The sequence below is a fragment of the Trachypithecus francoisi genome, unplaced genomic scaffold, assembly GCF_009764315.1.
Source record: "Trachypithecus francoisi isolate TF-2019V2 unplaced genomic scaffold, Tfra_2.0 Lachesis_group1, whole genome shotgun sequence".
NCBI lineage: Eukaryota > Metazoa > Chordata > Mammalia > Primates > Cercopithecidae > Trachypithecus > Trachypithecus francoisi.
In genome coordinates, this window is record NW_022681454.1 from 50,016,928 (window position 1) to 50,044,818 (window position 27,891).

Consider the following 27,891-nt stretch of genomic DNA (forward strand, 5'->3'; position numbering starts at 1 on the left):
ATTAAAGGATACTTGAGATGCCAACTACTATATAATCTGAAACAATAGCGATCTTCTTTTTTCCCCACAAAGATAACAAAAAACAAACACACACACAAAGAAACAGTAAGTTCTGCCAGACATGTAAAACCAGTCAAACTATATAATGAATTAAATTCTTTCCCCACTGAAAAGACAGATCAGTGTACCTAACACAATATAGGAAAAGGAACACACCTTATTTGGCAAGAGATATATTCATTCTCCAGATAAGAGAAACACACATTGAAACCACTTCTGCTGGATTACGCTGGCCAATGAGAGCGTCTGAAACTGTTCTTTGTACTATGCACTGCCATAGAAACACAGTTGCCTCTCTCCTTTCAGTAGTTTTCATTTGTGGTGAGATTCTCTCCCAGGACACAAGACATTTTCTCCTCCGAACCTGGTTTACTAATTGTAAGTACAAGTAAGAACTTCTTTTAAAAACTTAGCATTGAAAAAAAAAAGCTTTCTTTAAAAATTATTTGATCTCCTTGTTTTTTTCTTAGCATGTTATATTTTGAGTTTCAGCTAAAAGACTAAGGTTTTCTTATCTAATTGCTTTAAATTTATACATTTAGTCAAATTCAACAATTTCGTGCTAAGCGTTTTGCCAAATGCCAGGCTTTTCAAAGTAGTGTAAGATCCCAGCCTTGAATCCTCATCAACTGCTGCTGTCTGCAGCAAACACATATTATATACATTGTATTTAGTAACATGATCATTAATTTCACTCTTTATTTCAATATGTATGCATGTTGACTTATGCTGGTCTAATTTCCTTCTGCTTTACAAATATTCTATTTTATCCATTCAAAATATTTAGAAACAAGATAATGGAATTTTGTAGATTTAGCTAATGAGTTATAAGAATCCTTGAATTCTCATTATGAAAGTAAGAAAAACAGACTAGAATGCTTCAAAATTAAATTCTGGTGCTTCATTAATACGTATAAAGAGAGATGGAGAGATTATGAAATGGAAATGTTTCAATCAAAGCAAAAAAATGAAATTTAACATCAATAAACAGTAGAAAGAAGAGAAAAATCTCAATAATATGTCTAGTGTCTGGATTAATCAATATTAATAATATGTATTAATATATCATGTATTATATTAATATTAATGTATTTTAATAAGATAGTGGGCTGTCCTCAGGAGTGAGGTGCTCATAGAAAGGAGAGACAAATACAAGATTGATTCTTAACTAATAGATAAAATTAAGATGTTTAAAATATGAACCAAATACTGCAAGATTTCCTGACATTGAGACCATTCCACAGAAAGAATTTCCTAAAGAAAGGTATTCTAGTCTCATTCTCCCAAGCTGGCCCACCAAGATTCCCATTCCACTTCCTCCTGCCCCTACTTTTCCTGCATTTTCCAAGGTGGCCCCTGCCAATTTTTTTTATCACTCTCTCTGCTCCTGTGGGGTTAAAGATGGTATGGAACAAAACAGCTGTGTGGTCACCCCGCAATGGGTAGAACTGCTGGCCACAGAAAGGAAACCTCAGGCATCTCCCTAGCCCTTACCAAATCCAGCACAAGACTTTTACACATCCTGGCACTCAGTAAAATATTTGCTGAATTAAATTGGATCTGTTAGTAACAGAAGAAAAATAAGGCCACTGGCTGTGGGTTACAAAGTGTGTTCTGCAAGGCCACTGGCATTAGAATCTAGTGAAGTGCCCAGGATAGTTCACATGCCTGCACCTGAAGAGAGAGGAGCTAGTTTGGAATGTGCTCCTGGGAATGCGGGAGGGCCTAGCATGGGATTCATCACCCTGGAGAAAGATACTCTTTTTCGAATTCTCACCAAAGCAGCTACGTGCTCACCAAGCCATGTCTGTGAGAAAGGCCACCTTTTTCTATTTCACAGGACAAAATCCTATGGCATAAGGGCAGCAGCCCTGCAGGTGCGTGTTACAGATTCTTAGACCTTAGCTCATTCTATCTAAATCACAATGTCTGAACAGTGTGTAGAATTCTACATTGTACAGATTCCTCAACCCTAGCTCATTCTATCTAAGTTACAATCTCTGAGCAGTGTCTAGGAATCTACATGTTAAAGAGCTGTCCAAGTGGTTTTACTAATAGTAACTTTTGAGGACCACTGAACTAAGGAGACAAGCTGATACCTAAGGTCCTAGAAATTCTAGATTTTCAAGGAAATTTTCTCTCCACTTACTGTTGACCTTTTACCTTGAATGGCTAAGGCTAAAATTTTCATGGCTAAAGCAAAGAGAATTGTGGTTGTTTGGAAAAAGCAACAATTTTACATTTGTTTCTGTTTTACATTTGTTTTAACTTAAAAGATACCTTAAATTTTTAAATGATCACAGAGGCACATACAAATGAGTGTGTTTGCTTTCTCATCTCAGTTTTATAACTATCAAGAAGGTATTTTTTTGAATAAGGTATCTCACGGGAGAAGTTATTAGACCCTTTTTAGAATAAGCTGGAAGTGACAGATGGAAGTCCTGGATAGCAGTTCCCTTTAGGACTACTCTTCTATGCAGGGATAAGGCGAGTAGACTTCTCCACCAATATAGGTAATCTGCACTAGAGAGGAACTTATAATAGCATCAGAAACCTCCTGGGGCCCCCCATTCTGCACCAGTTCCTAGTGCTAATATTCACAGAAGCACCTGGGTCCCTGCAATCTCCCACATTCAAAAGAGGAAGTCAAAAGTACAAAAGTAGGGAAGGAAACAGAAACATACAATGTTGACTGCTGGGCTAAAGATTGCTGAGGCTACTACATGGAGGAAGTAAATGTTCACACAAACTAACTGGCAGTTAGCATATGGATATTTGAGATACAGTTGATATATATATATAAATATATATATATATATATATATTTTTTTTTTTGAGACGGAGTCTCGTTCTGTCGCCCAGGCTGGAATGCAATGGCGTGATCTCAGCTCACCGCAACCTCCACCTCCCAGGTTCAAGCTATTCTCCTGCCTCAGCCTCCCGAGTAGCTGGGATTACAGGCATGCACCACCACGCCCAGCTAATTTTGTATTTTTAGTAGAGACAGGGTTTCTCCACGTTGTTCCGGTTGATCTTGAACTCCCGACCTCAGCCTCCCAAATTGCTGGGATTACAGATGTGAGCCACCGCGCCAGGCTGATACAGCTGCTTGGTACAGAATATAGAGATGGCCACTGAGTGGATTTCAAAGGCACTCAGAAAATGTTCAGGACTCAGCCTGCTATGAAGTCTAACATTAGCCAATTTGAATACACAAACACATATGCCGTACACTAAGTAAAGACAGTCAGGTAAAGGAGAAACAATTAGATAATTGCAGGGTAGTTTTTATTCTGAAATCCTCAGATTGCTGTTATTGTATTAAAAATCACAATATAGACTTCTTGAAAAAATAAGGGTGTAAAATGAACATGTTTTTCCCCTGAAAGAGTTGTAGGATCATCTTTATTTATTGAATACCAGTTTCGTGCCAAGCATTGGCTAGGGGCCAAGAGGGAAAAAAAATACAAACAGCTATAGTATCATTTGTATGACATGCCCCTCCTTTGTTTTTTTTTGGAGACAGAGTCTCGCTCTGTCACCCAGGATCCACCCGCCTCGGCCTCCCAAAGTGCTAGGATTACAGGCATGAGCCACCATACCTGGCTTGGTATGCCCCCTTAACTTTATTTTTTCTAGTCACTGGATTTGCTTTTCGTTTCTGAAAAGGATATTTGTTTTGCTTATAAAAGAAATAAATGCTAAGTATAAAAAAAATTATCGGCCATGGGTGGTGGCTTACACCTGTAATTCAGTGTTTTGGGAGGCCAAGGCAGGAAGATCACTTGAGGCCAGGAGCTCAAGGTCAGCCTGGGCAACATAGTGAGACCCCCATCTCTACAGAAAAGGAAAACAAATTAGCCAGGCAGGGTGGTGTACGCCTGTAATCTCAGCTACTCAGGAGGCTGAGGTGGGGGGATCACTTGAGCCCAGGAGTTCCAGGCTGCAGTGAATTAAGATCGTGCCATTGCACTCCTGCCTGGGCAATAGAGAAACCTTATCACAAATCAACAAAAAAAAGTCCATCAGCCAATCACCTAGGGATAACCACTTGACATTACTGATAATTAGCATTTCATATTTTTTCTGGTATTTGATAATTAAGATGAAATGCATAAGAAATTAGAATACACATTCTCTAGCATTTCCTGTAATGCTTCTTCCTCCAAGATTCCAAATGTGGGAAGCCATCACCCAAAGATATGGTTTCGACCATGTTAGTACTGGAGTTGGGATTTAGGGAAGATCTGGGCCCCATCTGTGCAGGTCTAAAGAGTCAGGTGAAACATTAGCCTTGTTTGCGTTTTCAGGGCTGGGCTCTCGCCCTTGTTTGCTGTGCACCATCTGGAGCCTGCATCAAGCATGGCCTCAGCCAGCCGGGAAGCAGAGAGCCTGGTGACGGGGCCGCTAGTGAGCTCCTCCTGTGTACCAGGTCCCGAGCTAAGGTTTTGAGAAACCACGGTGAACTTGGCCCACAAAATTCCCTGCCTTTGTGGAGCTTACCCTCGGTGTTGGGGATTTGGGACTTACTTTTCCCAAAGCCAAGCTAATACTGTAAAAGGGGTGAGTGACGAAAACGGAATCATTGCAAGGTCCTTACCTCTTATTTCATGAGATTGGCGGCATGAGTGTGTCTAGAGAGCCGTGATTGCTTCCTCTTACATTGTGGGCATGTACAGCAGGACTAGAATCCAGGGTCCATCTAATAAGCATTCAAATCAGCGGGCGGGGGAGGGAGTGGGTGATAGTTTCTTGTCTTACTTTCCGATCCCAGCGTTTGCTCAGCCCATACCACCTGATAAAAACTTTTTACAATTTAGAAACAAACGCCCGGTGAGCCTGGGCGCCCGGAGCTACAGAGTGGCGGGTGCCTGGGAGGGAGCGGCACCAGCCCTGCCCAGCGCTGCGGCTCCTGGCGCCTGCAGGTGGGGCTGGGCTCCGAGACAGCGCGCCCGCTGCCCGGTTCACGCCGAGTCTCCAGCGGCGCGCCGCCCCGGCGAGTGGTCCCCCGAGGGCAGCCATCCGCAGGCGCCGTTCCCTGATTGCGCCAGCAACAATGGGCGGTCTCGTTGAGATGGATTCTGCGCGGGCTGCTCTAAGAAGTCACCGGCAGGCAGGTCTGGTCCCAGCAGAGGAGACCCAGGGGTCCCAGAGCGGCTCTGGCGGGAGACATAGTGCGGGGGTTGGTAATCAAAGAGCCCCAGCGCAGCTGCTGCTCACAGTCCCCCTTCTCGAGTGCAGAGCGGGCGGAGAAGGTGCAGAGCGGGCGGAGAAGGTAAGAAGCCCACCCACCCACTCCCTGTCTCCTGAAGCCCCTGCTTCAGACCTGTCCCTGCAACTGGGGAGGAGCCAGGGGGGCTCTCCGCCTCCCGGATCCTCCTCCCTGGAAGAGGCGGGAAGGCAGCGGCCGCCAGACACACGTTCGCCTAGTCCATCACCCGACGGCTCTGCCCCTAGACGGGGACTCCTCCGCCGCCACACACACACCCGCGGATCATGCACGCCCTGAATGATCGGCTCAGCCGACCCCTCCGGTTTTTTGTTCACTTACTGGAACCTTCTTTTGCAGAAAATCTTGTTTGCTGTGGGATCCACAGATGGGTCCACCTCCCTCTTCTAGTGTAAAAAAGCAGTGAACGGCTAATATGGTACATTGAAAAAAAAAAATCAAGCAGAAGCCATAACCACTTTAATGTATATGGAAGGGCACATCTAATACATTTAAAATAAGCTTCAGCTATTCTGAATACAGTTCATGGTATTTTTATTTAAAGACAAATTCTTTAGAATGAGCCTGTAAAGTGGGTAGGTCAGAAACCTCATTTTACAGATTAATAAGTGGACATTTAAATGACTAGTTAAATAATGAGTCTAAGATCACAGTTTCAGAAACTAAGACTTGGGCAAAGACTTTCTCACTCCTAATCTAATTCATGTTCCCTGACCCTACACTGCCTCTCATGATGTAGAGAAATGAGGAGTAACCTTACCAAATGTATTTCTTAGATAAACCGCCCGTACCACACAGCAGCGTCCGTCAGGCCAGCGCTGACAGAGGATTGCAGGCTCCCAGTAACTATGAAGTGAAGGACAAGTCAGGAAGTAGGAAGACTGGAAATGATTGCCCATAGGAAATCAGTCCAAAACAAAAATAATAAATTAGGAGCAAGAAGTGGGGGGATATACACAGAGGTTTAGGATGATGCCATTTTAGAGAATGCTATTTTCCATAATTCACTACTTTCGGCCACGATCACAGGTTGCTCATTTGTTTCACTGCCAGTGTGGATACCAGGTACCTGTCTAAAAACAGTACATGAGCAACACTGTTCCGCTCTCTTACCCCACGAGAAGCAACTGTTCACCTTCCCAGTTCAGAGAATTCTGTGGTTTTTGTTTTTTTGGGGGGGTTGTTGAGATGGAGTCTCACTCTGTCGTCGAGGCTGGAGTGCAGAAGTATGACCTAGGCTTAATGCAACCTCCACCTTCCCGGTTCAAGCGATTCTCCTGCCTCAGCCTCCCGAGTAGGTGGAATTACAGGCACACGCCACCAAGCCTGGCTAATTTTTTGCATTTTTAGTAGAGACGGGGTTTCGCCATACTGGCCAGGCTGGTCTCGAATTCCTGACCGCAAATCATCCGTCCACCTTGGCCGGGATTACAGACATGAGTCAGGGCGCCCGGCCCAGTTCAGTGAATTCCTTCCTCCCACCTGCACGGCCTCTCTCTTGTGAGAGGTGGAGACAGAAATTCTGTTCTTCAAACAGAGCAACTTCCTCTACACTGCCTCAGCATCCTGCCCTAAAGTGGGCTTTCAAGAGCAACCTCGAGATCTCTAACGCCACTCTTTGACTTTTCAGTCCACTGCTTTTAAGACCCAGCACTGAAAATGCAATCTCAGGCGCCGGTGGTCGTTGTGACCCAACCTGGAGTTGGTCCGGCACCCCAGAACTCCAACTGGCAGACAAGCATGTGTGACTGCTTCAGCGACTGCGGAGTCTGTAAGTGTGGGGAAAGCACCCCCTTAATTGATATCAAGGTGAATTACCAATGACTAAACCCTTCCCCTATTCCTCCCTTATCGTGTAGAAAAAGTTTCTAACTTACTACAGGCACTCTGCATGTCAGACAATGGTATGTTTTGCAAAAAAAAGCCTCCGTACGGTAAGTTTATTTTTCTCCAGCCCTTCAAAGAACAGTCTTATTCCTAAAATAAGTTCTGGGTTAAGATAATAGCAAAAGAGCTGATTGATTCTAACAACGAGCAGGTCTGGCCTGACTAAATAGACCTTACATTAATTTAAAAATTCCAAGTTGAATTTAATTTTTTAGAAAGACTATTCTTGCAACATATAAATTAACCTCATTATTTTATAGTTACGTTGTGTCCAGTACCCAGGGGATAGTTTTCATTCATGGTTTCCATATGCATTCAGAGAAGAACTATTTTCGTTCATATATTTAGGTTTTTTACACACCTGAGAATAAAGAATTCTGTGGCAATTAGCTTGTCACTGAGGAAAAAGAAAAATCTCTGACTACTTTGTTTTCTTTTTCTTTCTTTCTTTTTTTTTTTTTTTTTTTTTGAGACGAAGTCTCACTCTTGTCCCCGGGCTGGAGTGCAGTGGCGCGATCTCCACTCACTGCAAGCTCTGCCTCCCGGGTTCAAGAGATTCTCCTGCCTCAGCCTCCCGAGTAGCTGGGACTACAGGCGCCTGCCACCACACCCCGCTAATTTTTGTATTTTTAGTAGACACAGGGTTTCACCATGTTGGCCAGGCTGGTCTCAAACTCCTACTCAGGTGATCTGCCAGCCTCAGCCTCCCAAAGTGCTGGGATTACAAGCGTGAGCCACCGTGCCCAGCCTGTTTTCTTTTTATAAGATATCTCTAAAAGATCTCTTACTTCGAGATCTCTCTAAATGAACTTGCAGGAAAGGAAGTTTGGGGTGAGATGGGCATTGCAGAGAGGAGCAAGGTGCTTAGTTCTCAATAATGACCAAGAAACAAACAAACTCACCTACAGAAAACTTGCTCTGAAGTCTATTTGCTTGCCTTGGTCCACATAGTACTGTAAGACAAGAAAATAAAATACATTATCCTTTAACTTGACAGTTGAAATTGACTTTGAATGAGAGTTGAATTGAACCTTGTATTTGCTTTTTGTTTCTTTGACAGAGTCTCACTTTGTCACCGAGGCTAGAATGTAGTCGTGTGATATCGGCTCACTGCAATGTCTGCCTCCCCAGTTCAAGTGATTCTCCTACCTTGGCCTCTGAGTAGCCGGGGTTACAGGCACGCACCACCACACCCAGCTAATTTTTGTAATTTTAGTAGAGACGAGGTTTCACCATGCTGGCCAGCCTGGTCTCAAACTCCTGACATCAAGTGATCTACCTGCCTCGGCCTCCCAAATTGCTAGGATTACAGGCATAAGCCACCATGCCTGGCCTGAAATTGAACTTTGAATGTGTTAAGAATTACACTCAGGCTGGGCGTGGTGGGTCACACCTGTAATTCCAGCACTTTTGGAGGCTAAGGCGGGGGGATCACAAGGTCAGGAGTTCAAGACCAGCCTGGCCAATATGGTGAAACCCCATCTCTACTAAAAAATACAAAAATTAACCAGGTGTGCTGGCGGGTGCCTGTAGTCCCAGCTACTCAGGAGGCTGAGGCAGAAGAATTGCTTGAACCCGAGAGTGCCATTGCACTCCTGCCTGGCAACAGAGCAAAATTCCATCATAAATTAATTAACTAATTAATTAATTAATTAAAAATAAAAAAATTACACACTCAGTAGCATAGCAAGGGAAAATTACCTAGGGAATGAAACAATTGGGTTTGTTTTTTCACTCTCGTTGTCTGGGGTGATGACTTACGCTTCTCAGGACACCAGTTCAACATCTGCAAATCAAAGTAAGAATTAGATCACATTGGTGAAACTCTCTAAAGATGAACATGTTAACCCTCTCACCCCTAGTTTATTATTACCCAATTAAATGAATACATAAGTTCCAATCAAAGCTTAATTGCTTAGTAGCACATTTTCTTAAATGTAGATCTGATCAAATAATTCTCCCCTCTTAAAATGTTTCAGTGGTTCCTCATAACTCTCATGACACACTCTTAACACTCAGACTTTTTCATCATCTGGTCCCCAACCTGCCTCAACCCACAGCTAAATCCTCATCCCATCCCAGGGCTCCAACCATGTTGAATGAACACTAGCCTTTGCCAGGATATGCCAGATTACCTCGAAGAGGCTCTTTTCCTTTTTGTCCACCTTTAAAACATCTCATCATCCTTCAGTAGTCAGCTCAAACAGCATTTCCTACTCAGGGCCTCGTAGGCCCCATTTTTCTGGGTGGCCTGTTGGCATTTTAAACACGTTTCTGTTGGAGAACTTTCCCTATGATCTGCCTTCACTACTAGACTTGAGCCAGGGGCACTGTCAGTACTGAGGATAATGTCTGGAAAATGAATACGTTTTACTGAATCAATGAACAAATGAATGAAGGCAGAGCTATGACAAGAATGATATACTTTACAAAGGCGTGGTCATTCCTGAAATGATTTGCATGTGGAGGGAGAAACTGACGCAAAGCTAAACAGAAACATTGAAGATGGACTTAGCAGCAGGCTATGTGGCCAAGGCCTCGTGACTTGGACTGCCATTTGTGAAAGCAAGCTAAACTGTGGCACGGGCAGAGTGGAGTAACGTGTACCCCTGGTTTCATATGTCTAGGTCTCTGTGGCACATTTTGTTTCCCATGCCTTGGGTGTCAAGTTGCAGCCGATATGAATGAATGCTGTCTGTGTGGAACAAGCGTCGCAATGAGGACTCTCTACAGGACCCGATATGGCATCCCTGTGAGTCTCTTACCATACCATCTCACTCAAATCTGCAACCACATTCAAAATAATTATTATAAACATGGAGATCATTTGATGTATACATCTTGTGAAATTGATTGATAAGAGTTCCCTAGCATGTGCAATCTTGCATTTAGTTGTAGCAACAGATCTTCTGGTTATGTGGCCTCCTTCTAGGTTTCTGTTGAAAACCTGAGAAAATAAATAACTCGTATTTGCAATGGATGTCATACAACGGAAGAGGATTATTTAGGATCTACTGTACCCCAGATGCATTACCTGTATTATCTCATTTAATTCTCACATCATCTCTGTAAAGCGGTAGGTCCACAACATTTTACTGACGAGAACTTCAAAGTTTTAAGAGGTAGAGTAATTCCCTCAAAGATAATAGTAGAGAAAGAGTCACTACTCAGTTCTAACTGTCCATTCATACACTTTCCATTACACCAACTCCACTTTTTGTAGGTGAGAGATTATATTACTTAGGGTTCTCCTAAGTGCATTAGAAACAAAACCAATAAGATTGGGAGTGGATGTGTGTGTGCTTGTGTGCATGTGTGTGTGTATGCACATATATATACAGGCAAACTTCAGATATACAGGTTTAGTTCCAGACCACCACAACAAAGCAAATATTGCAATAAAGAAAGTCACATGATTTTTTTGGTTTCCCAGTGCACATAAAAGGTATGCTTATACTGCACTATAGTCTATTAAGCATGCAATAACATTATGTCTCAAAAAACAACATATGTGGCTTAATTTTAAAATACTTTATGGCTAAAAAATACTAATAATAATCTATCTGAACCTTAAGCAATTCATGTTTTTGCCTGTTGAGGGTCTTGTCTCAGTGTTGGTGGCTGCTGACTGATCAAGGTGCTGGATACGGAAGGTTGGGGTGACTGTGGCAATTTCTTCAAGTAAGGCAACAATGGTCTGGGCGTGATGGCTCACACCTGTAATCTCAGCACTTCGGGAGGCCCAGGAGGGCTGATCACTTGAGGTCAGGAGTTAGAGACCAGCCTGGCTAACATGGTGAAACCCCTCTCTATTAAAAATACAGAAATTAGCCAGGCGTGGTGGCAGGTGCCTGTAATCCCAGCTACTTGGGAGACTGAAGCAGGAGAATTGCTTGAACCCAGGAGGTGAAGGCTGCAGTGAGCCCAGATTATGCCTCAGCACTCCAACCTGGACGACAGAGCAAGACTCCATCTCAAACAAAACAAAACAAAAACAAAAAACAAGGCAACAATGTGAAAGGAAAGATTTCTATGCTGTTTGATAGCAGTTTACCTACAATAGCAGTTTACCTACAATAGAACTTCTTTCTTTTTTTTTTTTTTTGAGACGGAGTCTCGCTGTGTCACCCAGGCTGGAGTGCAGTGGCCGGATCTCAGCTCACTGCAAGCTCCGCCTCCCGGGTTCACACCATTCTCCCCCCTCAGCCTCCGAGTAGCTGGGACTACAGGCGCCCGCCACCACGTCCGGCTAATTTTTTTGTATTTTTAGTAGAGACGGGGTTTCACCATGTTAGCAAGGATGGTCTTGATCTCCTGACCTCGTGATTCACCCGCCTTGGCCTCCCAAAGTGCTGGGATTACAGGCTTGAGCCACCGCGCCTGGCCGAACTTCTTTCAAAATTGGATTCAGTCCTCTCAAACCCTGTTATGGCTTTATCAACTAAGCTTATGGAATATTCTAAATCCTTTGTTGTTATTTCAACCATGGTCACAGCCTCTTCACCAGGAGTAGATTCCATCTCAAGAAACCACTTTATTTCTTTCTCTTTTTTTTGAGACTGAGTCGCACTCTATTGCCAGGCTAGAGTGCAGTGGCGGCAATCTCAGCTCACTGCAACCTCCGCCTCCCAGGTTGAAGCGATTCTCCTGCCTCATCCTCCCGAGTAGCTGAGACTACAGGCATGCGCCATCACGTCCAGCTAATTTTTGTATTTTTAGTAGAGACAGGGTTTCACCATGTTGGCCAGGATGGTCTCAATCTCCCGACTTCATGATCCACCCGCTTCGGCCTCCCAAAGTGCTGGGATTACAGGCGTGAGCCACCATGCCAGCCAAGAAACCGCTTTCTTTGCTCATTCATAAGAAGTAACTCCTCATCTATTCAAGTTTTCTCATGAGATTGCAGCAATTCAGTGACATCTTTAGGCTCCATTTCTAATTCTAGTTCTCTTGCTATTTCTACCACATCTGTAGTTACTTTCTCTACTGAAGTCTTTCACACCTCAAAGTCATCCATGAGGGATAGAATCAACTTCTTCCAATCTCCTGTTAATGTTGATATTTTGATCTCCCCCCAGGAATCATGAATGTTTTTCTGTTTTGTCTTTTGAGACGGAGTTTCAGTCTGTCACCCAGGCTGGAGTTCAGTGGGGCCATCTTGGTTCACTGCAGTCTTCCCCTCCCAGGTTCAAGCGATTCTCCCACCTCAGCCTCCCGAGTAGCTGGGGCTATAGATGTGCACCACCACACCGAGTTAATTTTTTATTTTTATTTTTTGGTAGAGATGGGGTTTTACCATGTTGGCCAGGCTAGTCTCGAACTCCTGACCTCAAGTGATCCGCCTGCCTTGGCTTCCCTAAATGCTGGGATTACAGCTGTGAGCCACCACACCTGGCCAGGAATCATGAATATTCTTAATGAAATCTAAAATTATTAATCATTTCCACAATATTTTCGATTTACTTTCCCTAGATCCATCAGAGGTATCACTGTCTATGGCAGCTACAGCTTTCAAAAAGGTTTTTTTTTAATAATAAGACTTGAAAATCAAAATTACTCATTGATTGGCTTCAGAATAAGTGTTCTTTTAGAAGGCATGAAAACAACATTAATCTCTTTGTATGCATCAGAGTTCTTGGATGTCTAGGTACACTGTTAGTGAACAGTAATATTTTGAAAACAATCTTTCTGAGTGTAGGTTTCAGTAGTGGGCTTGATATTTGGTAAACAATGCTGTCAACACATGTGCTGTCATCAGGTTTTGTGGTTCCATTTATAGAGCACTGGCAGATTTAGCATAATTCTTTTTGTTTTTTCTCATGGGATGGGGGAAAGAGAAGTGATTAGAATAATTCTTAAGGGCTCTAGGATTTTGCAAATAGTAAATGAGCATTGGCTTCAACTTAAAGTCACCAGTTGCATTATCTCCTACAAAGACAGTCAGCCTGTCTTTGGCAGCTTTGAAGACAGGCACTGACTTCTCCTCTCTAACTATGACTTTCCTCAATGGCATCTTCTTCCAATAAGGCTGTTTCATTTTCATTGAAAATCTGTTTTTAGTGTAGCCACCTTCATCAATTATCTTAGCTAGACCTTCTGGATAACTTGCTACCCCTTCTCCACCAGCACTTGCTGCTTCACCTTGTGATTTTATGTTATGGAGATGACATCTTTCCTTTAACCTCATGAATCAACCTATTTTAGCTTCAGACTTTTCTTCTGCAGCTTTCTTTTTTGTTTGTTTGTTTGTTTGTTTTGAGATGGAGTCTTGCTCTGTCACCAGGCTGCAGTGCAGTGGGGCATGATCTTGGCTCACTGCAAACTCCGCCTCCTGGGTTCGAGCGATTCTCCTGCCTCAGCCTCCCGAGTAGCTGGGATTACAGGTGCGCACCACCACACCCAGCTAACTGTTTTGTATTTTTAGTAGAGACGGGGTTTCACCATGTTGGCCAGGATGATCTCAATCTCCTGACCTTGTGATCTGCCCACCTCAGCCTACCAAAGTGCTGGGATTACAGGCGTGACCCACCGGGCCCAGCCTCTTCTGCAGCTTTATCTCTCTTATCCTTCACAGAATTGAAGAGCACTGGGGCCTTGCTGTGGATTAGACTTTGACTTATGGGAATATTGTGACTGATTTGATCTCCTATCCAGACCTCTCAAACTTTCTCCAGATCAGCAATAGGTTGTTTTGCTTTCCTATCATTTATATGTTCACAGGAGTAGCATGTTTAATTTCCTTCAAGAACTTTTCCACTGCATTCGCAACTTGGCTAACCATTTGGCACAAGAGGACTAGCTTTCAGCCTCTCTCTGGTTTCAATATGTTTTTCTCACTAAGCTTAATTATTTCTAGATTTTGATTTAATTAGGAGATATGGGACTCTTCCTTTCATTTGAACATTTAGAGGCCATTGTAGGGTTATTGGCTGGCCTAATTTCAGTATTATTGTGTCTCAGGGAATAGACAGGCCCAAGGAAAGGAAGAGAGATGGGAGAACAGAACACCTGATCAGTGGAGCAGTCAGAATACAGACATTTATCAATTAAATTTGCTGTCGGTATTAGTCCGTTCTCACATTGCTATAAAGAAGTACCTGGGCCGGGCCGGGCGCGGTGGCTCACGCCTGTAATCCCAGCACTTTGAGAGGCCAAGGCGGGTGGATCACGAGGTCAGGAGATCGAGACCATCCTGGCTAACAAGGTGAAACCCTGTCTCTACTAAAAATACAAAAAATTAGCTGGGCCTGATGGTGGGCACCTGTAGTCCCAGCTACTCAAGAGGCTGAGGCAGGAGAATGGTGTACACCTGGGAGGCGGAGTTTGTAGTGAGCTGAGATTGGGCCACTGCACTCCAGCCTGGGTGACAGAGCGAGATTCCGTCTCCAAAAAAAAAAAAAAAAAGAAAGGAGGAAGTACCTGAGATTGGGTAATTTATAAAGAAAACATTCTTGCATTGCTATAAAGAAGTACCTGAGACTGGGTAATTTATAAAGAAAAGAGTTTTAATTGGCTCATGGTTCCACAGGCTGTATAGGAAGCATAGTGGCATCTGCTTCTAGGGAGTCCTCTGGAAGCTTACAATTATGGCAGAAAGCAAAGGGGGAGCCAACACTTCACATGACTGGAGCAGGAGGAAGGGGGACATAGGTGCTACACACTTTTTTTTTTGAGACAGGGTCTTGCTGTGTCACCAGGCTGGAGTGCAGTGGTGCAATCTTGTCTCTCCCATCTATCTTTGTGTGTGTGTGTGTGTGTGTTTAGTAGAGACCAGGTTTCACCATGTTTACCAGGATGGTCTAGATCTCTTGACCTTGTGATCCGCCTGCCTCGGCCTTCTGAAGTGCTGGGATTACAGGTGTGAGCCACCATGCCTGGCCTGTGCTACACACTTTTAAACAACCAGATCTCACGAGAACTCACTCACTATTGGAACTAAGGGGAAAATCTGCCACTATGATGCAGTCACCTCCCACCAGGCCCCACCTCCAACATTGGGGATTACATTTGACATGAGATTTGGGTGGGGACAACATCCAAACTATATCACCATCTTATATGGATGGGTGTAGTTCATGGTGCCCCAAAATAATTAAATAGTAACATCAAAGTCTAATGATCACAGGTGGCCATAACAGATACAGTAAGAATGAAAAAAATTGAAATATTGCAAGAATTTCCAAACTGCGACACAGAGACATGAGGTGAGCACACACTGTTGGAAAAAATGGCACCCATAGACTTGCTTGATGCAGGGTTGCCACAGACCTTCAATTTGTAAATTGCAGTGAGCTGAGATTGTGTCCTTGCACTCCAGCCTGGGCAACAAGAATGAAACTCCATCTCAAAAAAAAAAAACAGTGATAGCTGATTATAAAATCATCTTTTAAAGAGGACCAAAGTGAGAAAACAATTGTCTGTAGATGACAAAGACATTTTAGGACAGCCACAGTTAAAGGCACAATTGACAAGGAAATTTGCTACTGTGGCACACAGTCATTCAACATAATAATTATTATTGTTAACATATACTAAGTCATATTAGAATTATAGCAGTTTTATATAATTTTGGAACACATACCAATAACACATTTATACAAATGTAGACCAAAGAAAGTCATTTCATATTTGACAATGCTTCCTGCATGATTTTTGTACAAATAAGCCATTTTAAGACTTTAGAGGACCTAATATCTAAATATTAGGTTAGAAAGAGACATAATTTATAATTTGATTTTGGAAAGGTTGTCAAATATCAAAGGTTTAAAACACCGGATATCACAAAATAGAATCCCAAGTCACCAGAAGTCATTCATTTGGCAAAAATAACTAAAAAAAATTTTTAAAAAAAACCAAAACTTTTATTCTAATAGAGGAGACTTAACTTTCTAAACAAGACTCAATGAAGATAGCATGAAGCCAGCTGAATCTGTCTCTTCTTTCTGTCCTCCTTTTTTTCCCTGCCATTTACCCAAAGGAGAAAACAAAACTCTTTCGTTATCTTTTAACATTACGTAAAAATCATCTTTGAAAAAGAAAACCGAATTTCAAGTTTGCATTAGCACATCTTTAACGCTAAAGCTAGTTTTTACATAAAATTGTATATATCTATCCAGTTTTAATCAGTTTGACCATAAGGTAAGATTTTTCATAAACTTTTTAGAACACTTTATAATTTTCCATCAAACAGCAGATCCATTTTCTTTTTTTTTTTTTGAGACGGAGTCTCGCTCTGCCGCCCAGGCTGGAGTGCTGTAGCCGGATCTCAGCTCACTGCAAGCTCCGCCTCCCGGGTTCACGCCATTCTCCTGCCTCAGCCTCCCGAGTAGCTGGGACTACAGGCGCCCGCCACCTCACCCGGCTAATTTTTTTTTTGTATTTTTTAGTAGAGACGGGGTTTCACCGTGTTAGCCAGGATGGTCTCGATCTCCTGACCTCGTGATCCGCCCGTCTCGGCCTCCCAAAGTGCTGGGATTACAGGCTTGAGCCACCGCGCCCGGCCTAACAGATTCATTTTCTAAGAAAACCCTGTTATGGGCCCAGATTCTGGCACATCAGTATGATTTGAATGTTTTAACCTATGGAAAAATGCTAAATAATTTTTTTTAGCTCTTGGCCAACTTGTTTATACCCACAGAATTTTTTTTTTTTTTTTTTTTTTTTTTTTTTTGAGACGGAGTCTTGCTCTGCCGCCCAGGCTGGAGTGCAGTGGCCGGCTCTCAGCTCACTGCAAGCTCTGCCTCCCGGGTTCACGCCATTCTCCTGTCTCAGCCTCCCGAGTAGCTGGGACTACAGGCGCCCGCCTCGTCGCCCGGCTAGTTTTTTGTGTTTTTTAGTAGAGACGGGGTTTCACCGTATTAGCCAGAATGGTCTCAATCTCCTGACCTCGTGATCCGCCCATCTCGGCCTCCCAAAGTGCTGGGATTACAGGCTTGAGCCACCGCGCCCGGCACCCACAGAATTTTTTACAAGATCAACCCTTTACAAACCCTTTTCACTTTGCTTAAACCTTTAGTTTTGTCCCGTTACTCTTTTAGGTTAAGACAATCTTTAAAACCCTCGGGCCCAGCACAGTGGCTCACGCTTCTAATCCCACTACTCTGGGAGGCCGAGGTGGGCGGATCACAGGGTCAGAAGATTGAGACCATCCTGGCCAACATGGTGAAACCCCGTCTCTACTAAAAATACGAAAATTAGCTGAGCATGGTGGTGCACACCTGTAGTCCCAGCTACTCAAGAGACTGAGATAGGAAAATCGCTTGAATCCCGGAGGCGGAGGTTACAGTGAGCCGAGAACTCGCCACTGCACTCCAGCCTGGCGACAGAGTGACACTCCATCTCAAAAAAAAAAAAACCCTCCAAACTAGACAAAATTACATTCTCTTTAACAAAAGCCATACTCGGCCGGGCGCGGTGGCTCAAGCCTGTAATCCCAGCACTTTGGGAGGCCGAGACGGGCGGATCACGAGGTCAGGAGATCGAGACCATCCTGGCTAACACGGTGAAACCCCGTCTCTACTAAAAAATACAAAAAAAAAAATTAGCCAGGCGAGGTGGCGGGCGCCTGTAGTCCCAGCTACTTGGGAGGCTGAGGCAGGAGAATGGCGTGAACCCGGGAGGCGGAGCTTGCAGTGAGCTGAGATCCGGCCACAGCACTCCAGCCTGGGCGGCAGAGCGAGACTCCGTCTCAAAAAAAAAAAACAAAAAAAAACAAAAGCCATACTCCTATGCCTTCTTATAATCTTTTACCAAAAACACATTCCCTACACACCTTGTATTTTTTAAAACTGTTTCTCCAGTGGTCTCAATTACATGTTATAAGATTAACTCTTAGCAACTTTTCTTTTTGGTGAAAACTCTGATAAGTAAGAGATTTTAATTATGTGTTGGGGTGGAGCCTAGGACATTAGACAGAAATCAAGATAAGGTCTCACTTTTTAGCATAGCTAGTGGGCATGGCTCTCCATATGTCCCCAGGCCTTATATTATCTAAGCCTCCAAAGTAGGTAAATCGAACAATTTTCAAAAGTCAAAGAAACAGTTTGACCTTAAAGCATTTAGCAAATCTGATATCTGACCTTAATTTAGGGCAAATGTCTACATTTTCAAGACAACTTATTTTACCAATAATCTTTAAAATTGTCCTTATTTCCAAAAGATTACTAAAGCCATGTGAACAAAAAGGCATTAAAGTTTCCATTGTTCTGACAAAATATTTTATTTAAGCCCTTTTTTTCTAAAATTAATCAGAGTTATTTTATATATAAACATCACACACACATACATGCAGACACACACACACACACACACCTCACATGTAAATACAGACAGACAGAAGATTCAGCACTTGTAAGATTTTTTCATTTGCCAGTTTCTTAATTGGATGACTGGCTTCAGGGTGGAGCCCTTGGAGGAACAGGGCTGGGAGAGCATGCGTTTCTAGGACCAAGTAAGTAACGAATAAACAGCTGAAGGCAAAGACAGATCTCCAAAGTTAAAGATGCCATTTTATACTAGTTTCTGGATCCCCAAAAGGAGGGAAATACTACAGAAGAAGACAGTGCAGTGCTTTTACCGACTGCATTTCATTACAAGGCAACCCAAAGCCAATCAGCCCATTTTGTAATCAGCCCATCCTCATGAGATCTCATCTCCCAGTGAGGGGTGAGGATGTTGCCTTATCTTCCAGGTGGCCAAGAGCATGCTTCTCTGATCCAAGTGTGCAGAGTCAAGTATCCCTCCATAATTACTGTTAACCACCCCTTAAAGTATATTTCCTACTTAGTTATTACACACCAAAGCTCTCTCATAATGCAGAGTAATTGCTGATACCCCCCAAACTCAAAACCGTCAGATAACACCATGCAAAACAGAACAGAGCCTTTGATTCTGACAGGGATCTATCCACTTTGGCTGTATCCAATTCCTGGGGTTTCATGAGGAAAACAGTGGGTTTTTTTTTTTCCAAAATGCGGTCTCTGGTGCCTCCTCTGTTTTTCCCAATGAGTCCTAGGCTACCAGAAGTTATCTTAGGGCCTCTCATGTGCCTTAAGGATGACAAGACCAAAAAAAAAAAAAGAAAAATGGAGAAAAATAATTCAGTCAACTGAGAAGAAAAAAATCTTTTTTCAGAAAAACGAGTTCCAAGAAGAGAAAAACATAAAGGTCTTTTAAATATACCTATAGCTTGTTTATCCGCTTTAAATTAAGCTGACTTTTAACTAAGTCCTCTCTAAAAAATAAATCCTTTCAGATATCTTATTACTCGATTTTAGCCATGCCAAGCGGCCAATATTTCTGGTTTCTGAACTTTACCAAAGGTAACCTCCTAGGTTCTTCAAGGACATGGCAAGCGGTTTCTTTTTTACAAGATTTACAGTCTCCACGAGGTAGTTCAGAGAAAGGAAAATTCAAGAGGGGAAATCAGAAGCTATCCATTGGTGGAAAAACACCTCAATAAATGGCAAAGTGACACAAATAACAAACCAGAAAGGAATCATTCCAGAAGCCAACAATTGAACCCAGGCCACCACTGCCAAAAAGAGAATGCCTTAGCTGCTGAGCTATATAGCATTGAGCAGTTTCTACTGCTTTTTCCAGAAGGAGCCTAGAGAAACCAATTTCGAGCTCATAAGGCTTTTATCTGCTCAAGAAAAATTTTTTGGACTAACTATGACATGAACCCCCAAATTCCTGTCCTCTGGATGGTGGAAACCAAAAGAAAATATCCCCATATGGTCACAAGATTTAGCTCTCAAGGACATAAAACAAGACATAGAAATGTCTTACAGTATTGTCTATCATATATCAAGTAGGAAAAATAAGTTACGGGATAGTATGATCTCATTTTTAAAAAACAAAAGAACTCCTGAAATGCCAAACTCTGTATGTCTATGTTCATAGCTGTATCTTCGTCTAATCTATATTTTTTTTTTTTTTTTTTTTTTGAGACGGAGTCTCGCTCTGTCGCCCAGGCTGGAGTGCGATGGCCGGATCTCAGCTCACTGCAAGCTCCGCCTCCCGGATTTACGCCATTCTCCTGCCTCAGCCTCCCGAGTAGCTGGGACTACAGGCGCCCACCACCTCGCCCGGCTAGTTTTTTGTATTTTTAGTAGAGATGAGGTTTCACCGTGTTAGCCAGGATGGTCTCGATCTCCTGACCTCGTGATCCGCCAGTCTCGGCCTCCCAAAGTGCTGGGATTACAGGCTTGAGCCACCGCGCCCAGCCTATATTTATATGAGTCATAGGCATAGAACAAAAGCTAAGGAAAGAGGATACACAGGAGATTATTAATAGTTTATCTCTGGTAATGCCATTGGGTAGAAAGGGATTAGACTGTTATTTTCACTTAATATTGTTCTGTGTTTCAATTTGTCATTAAAATTATCTATAGCATGCATTTAAAATTGTTTTAATTTTTATCATTTTTAAATTTTGTTCACAAGTGCTGTCAGTAAGCATTTTTTTTTTTGTAATTCACAAAATGATAAATATTTTTAAGTGACAATATAAAATAGTTTCAGCTAGGTGCAGTTGAGCACGCCTGCAGTCCTAGCCTGAAACTCTTTTTCAGGAGACTGAGGTGGTGAAACTGCCTTTGCAAAATTATGACCGAGACAGTGAAAGAGATCTAACTTAACTGACTCCATCTTGCTTCTAATCTCCAAGCTGTCCTTATTCATTCCTGGGTGTAGGCTGAACTAACTTTGGGAGAAACTTAGTTTATAGTTTAAACAAACATGGCAATAGCCCTTTCCCAAAGCAGACTTCCTTTTTGTCTGGGGACTAGATTGCCTTTGTAGGACTAACATTAGCCACAAGATTAGAAATTATAGTTTAGAAGTCATAGAGCTGGAGGCTACAAGGTTTTGACCCTCCCTAAACTGCTTCTAAGATCAGTGCTTGATATGGTTTGTAGACCCTGCACTTGATGGAGATTAGGGTTCATCTCGTGCCCTGCCCGTGACTGTGTTCAGTTTCAAGTCGATTAAATGCCAGGAATGTAAATGCCACTGTTTTCTAATGCAGCTTTAATATTTTTATTTATCAAAACCCTGAAACAAAGTGTTTTTAAAATCATCTAATTTTACAAAGTAGTCCCCAAAAGTTTCTTCCTTACTTCTTCCCTAGAGCTGATGTCTTGGGAATTTTCCTCCGTATCTCCAAATCACATACTTGTATTGCTGCTTCTTGACTTTTAGTTAGAGGCATTATCTGTTAACCTCCTACTAGGGAAGATGTGAGTTTAGTTCTGTTTTCTCCTTTTCCCCCTACCACACACATGTGCCCTCTCCCCCATCCCATTCTTTCTCATATAGTTATATGGTTAATTCCATATTCAGTGTTTACGTTAGGATACTTTTATTTGTTTTATTCAACTTCAGAGCTGAGTCATGTAGTAAATATGATTGCTTTTCCTGCTCAATTTTGTTTCTCCTGGTATTAGTAATTATTGAGTTTTTTGTTAGTATTTTTCCTCCATTTACTTATGGGTCCTTTAACCCCAAATTGTTTGCTAGTTTTCTAAATCTCTTCCCAACACCTTCAACACGTAGATGTTTTATCATTTTCATCTTCATGATGAAATCACTTCCAGTCCTGCTACCTTTTGAACTGGTTGCCCATTATTCCTAGTGCTTAGCTCTCATCCTGGGATCTCCCTTCACCATGACCCTGGAGATTCCATTAGCTTCTCTCCTATGTTAGACTCCTGCTTCTTATATCCCATATCTTCCTCTTCCTTGGTTTACACCCACATTTTGGTGGAGCACATCCTCTACTAACTTCCTGTGACAGAGAGGAGGTCCAGGAGAAAAGAGTTTTGAAATTCCTCTTCCTAAAGATATTTAACTCTCATACTTGATAGTTTGGTTGGACATCTTCTTCTATTTTCAGAAATGTAAAGTATAGAAAAATATTTTCTGTCATAAAATGAGACAACATTTATATGAAAAAGCGAGATAATATTTCCTAAATGTATCCATCCAAACTCTGAATCTGAAAGAGCAGTGCCTTCTGCTTCTCTTCAAGATGTGGCAAGTCTTAATTCCAAATAGGTGAATTTTATATTTTTATTTCTTTTTTGTTTTCAAACAGGGATCTATTTGTGATGACTACATGGTAACCCTTTGCTGTCCTCATTGTTCTCTTTGCCAAATCAAGAGAGATATCAACAGAAGGAGAGCCATGCATGCTTTCTAAAAACTGATGGTGAGTCAATGCAAACATTCCTCTCAGAATATATGGGTTTTTAGAAATATCACTAAAGACTTTGTCAATTATTCATTGTTTTGAATAATTCAGCAATAGCTATTTCTTAAGTCTCCTAAAGTGCTATCATAATATCAAGATTGGCTTTAATTTCTTCTTATGAAGAAGATAGCTCCATACTTTGAAACCATAATTTAGTAAATAAAGGAATGGTGAATTTTCTAAACTTCTCAGAATTCTGGTGATCTATTAAGGAAGCACTTACCAGTTGTAAAATACCAGAGTATGGTGAGATACAAAAGAATTAGAAAACATTTTCCCTGTTAAGACAAACAAGTTGACAAAAGGAATTGGTAAATAATTATAAAATAGAAGAGCAATGAAAATAACATACTATATGATATTCGGATTGACTGTGGCATAAAGCATCTATCATAGCAAGGTGAGGTTAAATAGAAAACTCCTATTGGAGAAGTTGAACTTTGAAAGAGGTGGACATAGAGTTTAGAACATTTGGAAATGTTATATGGAATTCACCATCTGAAATTCAATCAAGTCATTTTCAACTAATTTTTCTCAGGACTACCTATTGAGGATGTAGTTAAGTAGAAATTAACATGATTTACTCCATCCCCTGTAGAATATGTCTTGAGTATGGGAAGAAAACAATTTTTCTACTCTTTATAATAGCCAATTTCCTTCCTGAAGTGATAAGGACTCTGTATAGGTTAATAAAAATAACTCTTGGGAGATATGTAAAAAAATGTTCATTTACTTAGCAAGTAATGTATCAAGGATCTAGGATCAAGTATACATTGTCTTTGCAAGTAATGTATCAATGTATCAATATCTAAGAGTAGGTAAGATACTGTTAGGTATTGTGGTGTGGTTGGGGGGCAAGATGAATAAGCTGGTCCCTCTGTCATTATAGACTTTATACTAAAAAAGGGGGATTAGACAAACCCCTAACTAAAATGCAGAATTCAATTAATGCTTGTAGACAAAGTGGTATTTTATGTTCAGAGGAGGAAAAGATCACATCTTGTAAGATGTATAAGTGAAAGTTTCTTGAAAGAAGTGATTTTTAATTCTAAAGAGGAAGTGTGTATTAGTTCACAAGGAGAAACTGATGGCACTGAAACTGTTTTAGTTCAAGGATTTAATGAAGACTAAGTATAAAGGTGTGGGTGGTGCACTATAGGGAAATGACAAGGGATGGTGTAATAATCTGCCTGGCAACAGCCCCAGGGAGGAGAAGAGGCAGCAGTTACCTGAATCCTTAAGGAGAGAGCTGTGTGAAGAAGTCCGCCCTGAAAGAAACAGTATCCTCTCAGGAGAGGGTTGTGAGCAGCCCGAGGCAATCCACAGAACTGAAAAAGTACCCTGACCTCACTTTAGGATGTCCTTCTGGGTTTCCCGTTGGCTGAACCCACCAGAAAGGCAGAGGGCAGCCAAGTGTCACTGTAGTCCACAGGTCGCCTCCCAGGGCACACAGCAGGATGGTCAAGGGAGTAAGTGAATTAGATGGGGCAAACAGAGGATCACTGACTCAAGATGTGGTTTTAATTAATAGAAATGGAGGCTGAGTGCAGTGGCTCACGCCTGTGATCCCAGCACTTTGGGAGGCCAAGGCAAGAGGATTGCTTGAACCCAGGAGTTCAAGACCCACCTGGGGAACATGTTGAAACCCTGTCTCTTCAAAAAATACAAAAATTAGCTAGGTGTGGTGGTGCACACCTGTAGTCCTAGCTACTTGGGAGGCTGAGGTGGGAGGATCACTTGAGCCTGGGAGGTAGAAGCTGCAGTGAGCTATGATCACACCATTGCACTCCAGCCTGGGCAGCAGAACAAGACCCTGTCTCAAAAAAAAAAAAAAAAAAAAAGGAAAAGGAAAAGAAAAAGAGAAGAAATGAAATGTTGCTTCTAATCAGCAATATTCATGAAACTAGAGAGGCAAAAAAAAAAAAAAAAGAGAAAATATGAGCTTAGGTCCAACTTGGTTAGAACATATGGCATAAGTAGAAAAATAACGAAAAATAAAAGATTTTAAAAAGTGAATTGGGGCCTTAGCATGCAATGTCTGAATACTAAGCTAATGACCTGGTAGGAATTGGGAAGTTATTGCAGGCTTGAAGTAAATGAATAGAACTACGCTTTAGAAATATGAATCTAAGGCTGGGCACAGTGGCTCATGCCTATAATCCCAACACTTTGGGAGGCCTAGGTGGGAGGATCACTTGAGCCCAGGAGTTCACCACCAGCGACCAGCCTGGGCAACATAGCGAGACCTCATCTCTACTAAAAAGTAAAAATAAAAATAAATAAAATTTAAAAATAGTAAATATTAATCTAATAGTAGTATATAGTACAGACTGTACAGGATGAAGCTAGAAGCAAAGATGGAGAGTTAGACCATTCCAACACTGTTTACTTAAATAAATGCATGAAACAATTTACATCAAATATCTACCCACACATTCATGATAATGAGTCCTGATAACACAAGTGTTTTCGTTAACCTCAGGGAAAATATCTCACTGAATCTTTAGATGGGTTTGAAGTAAAACACCTCGGCAGTCCTGACTCCTCCTCATCAACTTGGACCCTACATCACTCACTGGCAATAAAGCTTTAGATACACAGATATCGAAATGGGGAGAAACAAGAGAGAAAGAGCAAGGAATAACAACATGATTTACGTTAAAATAGATTGAGACAAAGGACGTAGGAATCAACTGGAAAATCTCCCCAAGTCCAAACTGGGACACTTTGAGGAATAAAATAAGGTCGTGTTAGATTATAACCCAACGTGTCAAATATTTATGAGTTTATACTAACATAAACGATTGAATAAAATTTGAAAATTGAAGAAAAGTATGTGTGTTGAAAGCAGGGAAAACTGGGAATTTTGAGAATTTCTGTATGGGAGAAGAGACACATCTGCCATACGGAACTCCACATATTTAGGTAGGTACTCCTTCCTCAAGGAGAGCGGCATGATTCCCCACCCTGAAGTGGGGGTTTGCATGGTGACTTCCTTCCAAAAAGTACAGTATGAAAAGTAGAGCATGCAAGTACACTCTCTATACTGTATGGAGTAACTCCACACTGGAGAAACCTGACACAACGACCTGAGGCAGGTAATCGACGTCACCATCATTGGTAATATACTGGTAGTTTGCACCCCTGATTTGATGTGATGAGAATGGCACTTTACCTTTGTGGTCTTCCTCCCAAAACCTCATTACTCCAGTCTAACCATGAGAAAATCATCAGACAAACCTAAACTGAGGCACATTCCACAAAATACCTGACTACTCCTCCTGAAAACTGTCAAGGTCATCAAAAACAAAGAGAGGATGAGAAACAGTCACAGTTTAGAGGAGCCTAAGAGAACATGACATTTAAATGTAATGTGGTATTCTGGATGAGATGCTGGAACAGAAAAAAACAGTAGGTAAAAACCGAGTAATCTGTAGATAGTATGGGCTTTGATTAGTAATAATGTGTCAATATGGGTTCATTAATTTTGACAAACCTCCCATGGTAACGTAAGATGTTAACCAACAGGAAAATTGGGTGCTGGATACCTGAGAGCTCTCTGTACTATCTTTGCAACTTTTCCGTCAACCAAAAATGGTTCTGCAATTAAAAGTTTATTAAAAATTGTAAAAGTACATTGAGAAAATTCAAAATTCTTCTTTGTGTGTCCTTTATAGGTGAAAAGCTCTTACCGAAGCAACAAAAATCAGTAGAACCTCTTCAGCTTGAGTTCTTCACCATCTTTTGCAACTGAAATATGATGGATATGTTTAAGTACAACTGATGGCATGGAAAAACTCAAATTTTTGATTTGTTATAAATGAATGTTGTCCCTGAGCTTAGCTAAATGGTGCAACTTAGTTTCTCCTTGCTTTCATATTATTGAATTTCCTGGCTTATGAACTTTTAAAATTACATTTGAAATATAAACCAAATAAAAGATTTTACTGACAAGATTCTTCATGCCTTTTTGCTCCCCTTAAAATGTCTTTTTCACTAGTTAATTCCAAGGGTCAGTCTCATAATTTTGTTTTTACACTTTGGTTTCTTTTTTCTTTTCTTTTTGTTTTTTTAAACAGAGTTGGGGGTCTATTTTTTTTTTTTTTTTTTTTTTGAGATGGAGTCTCACTTTGTCACCCAAGCTAGAATGCAGTGGTGCGATCTCAGCTTACTGCAATCACCACCTCCTGGATACAAGCGATTCTCCTGCCTCAGTCTCCCGAGTAGCTGGGATTACAGGTGCCCGCCACCATACCCAGCTAATTTTTGTAGTTTTAGTAGAGATGAGGTTTCACCATCTTGGCCAGGCTGTTCTCAAACTCCTGACCTCGTGATCCACCCGCCTCGGCCTCCCAAAGTGCTGGGATTACAGGCATAAGCCACTGTGTCCAGCCTAGAGTTGGGGGTCTTTCTATGTTGCCCAGGCTGGCCTTGAACTCCAGGCCTCTAGCAAGCCTCCCACCTCAGCCTCCCAAGGTGCTGGAACTACAGGTGTGAGCCGCTGCACCAGGCCTCACACTTTGGTTTCTGAGCAGGAGATTTTGTTCCACAGTAACCCAGCTCTCTTTCTTCTAAGAACTTTAGATGAGAGAAAAAAAAATAGACTACAGATAACTATTCCAAGGCAGTTATGGTACATTTAGCCAACACTTTTGCTTCTTCTCATGCTATCTGTTAGTATTAGTGCTGGTAAAGCAAGATTTTATGCAAAACAACATAACAAGCCTTGCTTTTCCACTGCATTCCTGAGGGGGTTATTTATTGTGTTGTTGATTTTCTTTCCCTTTTGAATATGAGGTATCAGATTAAGAAAATGTCAATAATCAAATTCAATGACACAATTTTGGTTAAATATTGATGGATAAAGGTGTAAAATGATTTTTTTCACATTTCTTATCCCATTTGATCCATCAGCATCATTTTGCCCTGACGAAAATTTCACTTCCTAATTTCCCCTAGTTCTCCTCCTACACTTCTGATTCCATTTCTTTTTTTGGTGGGGTGGGGGGGGGGGGAAGTAAGGGGCAAAACTATTTGTCTTATATATTTATTCTGAAATCTCAGTGAGAAAATGTCAAAGCACCTGGAACTTAGTAGGCACTCAACAAATTCAAGCACTCTGTCTCTTCCTCCACTTACTCTACAGATGTGGGTGCTTTGCAGGGTTCTAGCTTGGGTCCACTCCTTTCACATCTCATGTTCTTAGATAGTATCATCTACTTTCATGGTTACAACTACCTCTTAGGACCCCAAAGTCTGTACTTCCAGTTTCTCCCTTACTATTTATCTTCAGAATGTCTCTCTTGCTAGCTGTGAAAACGAGTCTATCTGCATGTCCCCTAGACTTTGTCTACCCAACAGGTCCAATGATATCACTTAGTTTTTCAAGGTGAGAAATCCAGGTACCAATGACCCCTGAATTGCCTCATCACACCTTTCTCCTTTTCCCCAATATCCAATT

General features: G+C 41.7%; 1 protein-coding gene across 4 annotated transcripts; it reads left to right on the plus strand.

Annotated features, from left to right (window-relative positions):
- The first annotated feature begins 278 nt into the window (after positions 1–278).
- Positions 279–26,386, plus strand: PLAC8 (placenta associated 8). 4 transcript variants are annotated; one of them, XM_033214223.1, is made up of 6 exons: positions 311–438; positions 4,371–4,623; positions 6,921–7,061; positions 9,805–9,929; positions 22,275–22,388; positions 26,108–26,386. In XM_033214223.1, the coding sequence occupies exons 3-5, from the start codon at positions 6,950–6,952 to the stop codon at positions 22,377–22,379; spliced, it is 342 nt and encodes a 113-aa protein (XP_033070114.1). In that variant the 5' UTR covers positions 311–438; positions 4,371–4,623; positions 6,921–6,949; the 3' UTR covers positions 22,380–22,388; positions 26,108–26,386. The 4 variants fall into 4 exon arrangements, with proteins under 4 accessions (XP_033070112.1, XP_033070114.1, XP_033070115.1 ...); XM_033214221.1 differs by lacking the exon at positions 4,371–4,623 and having other exon boundaries at positions 279–438; XM_033214224.1 differs by lacking the exons at positions 311–438; positions 4,371–4,623 and adding an exon at positions 4,906–5,315.
- Positions 26,387–27,891: the final 1,505 nt, after the last annotated feature.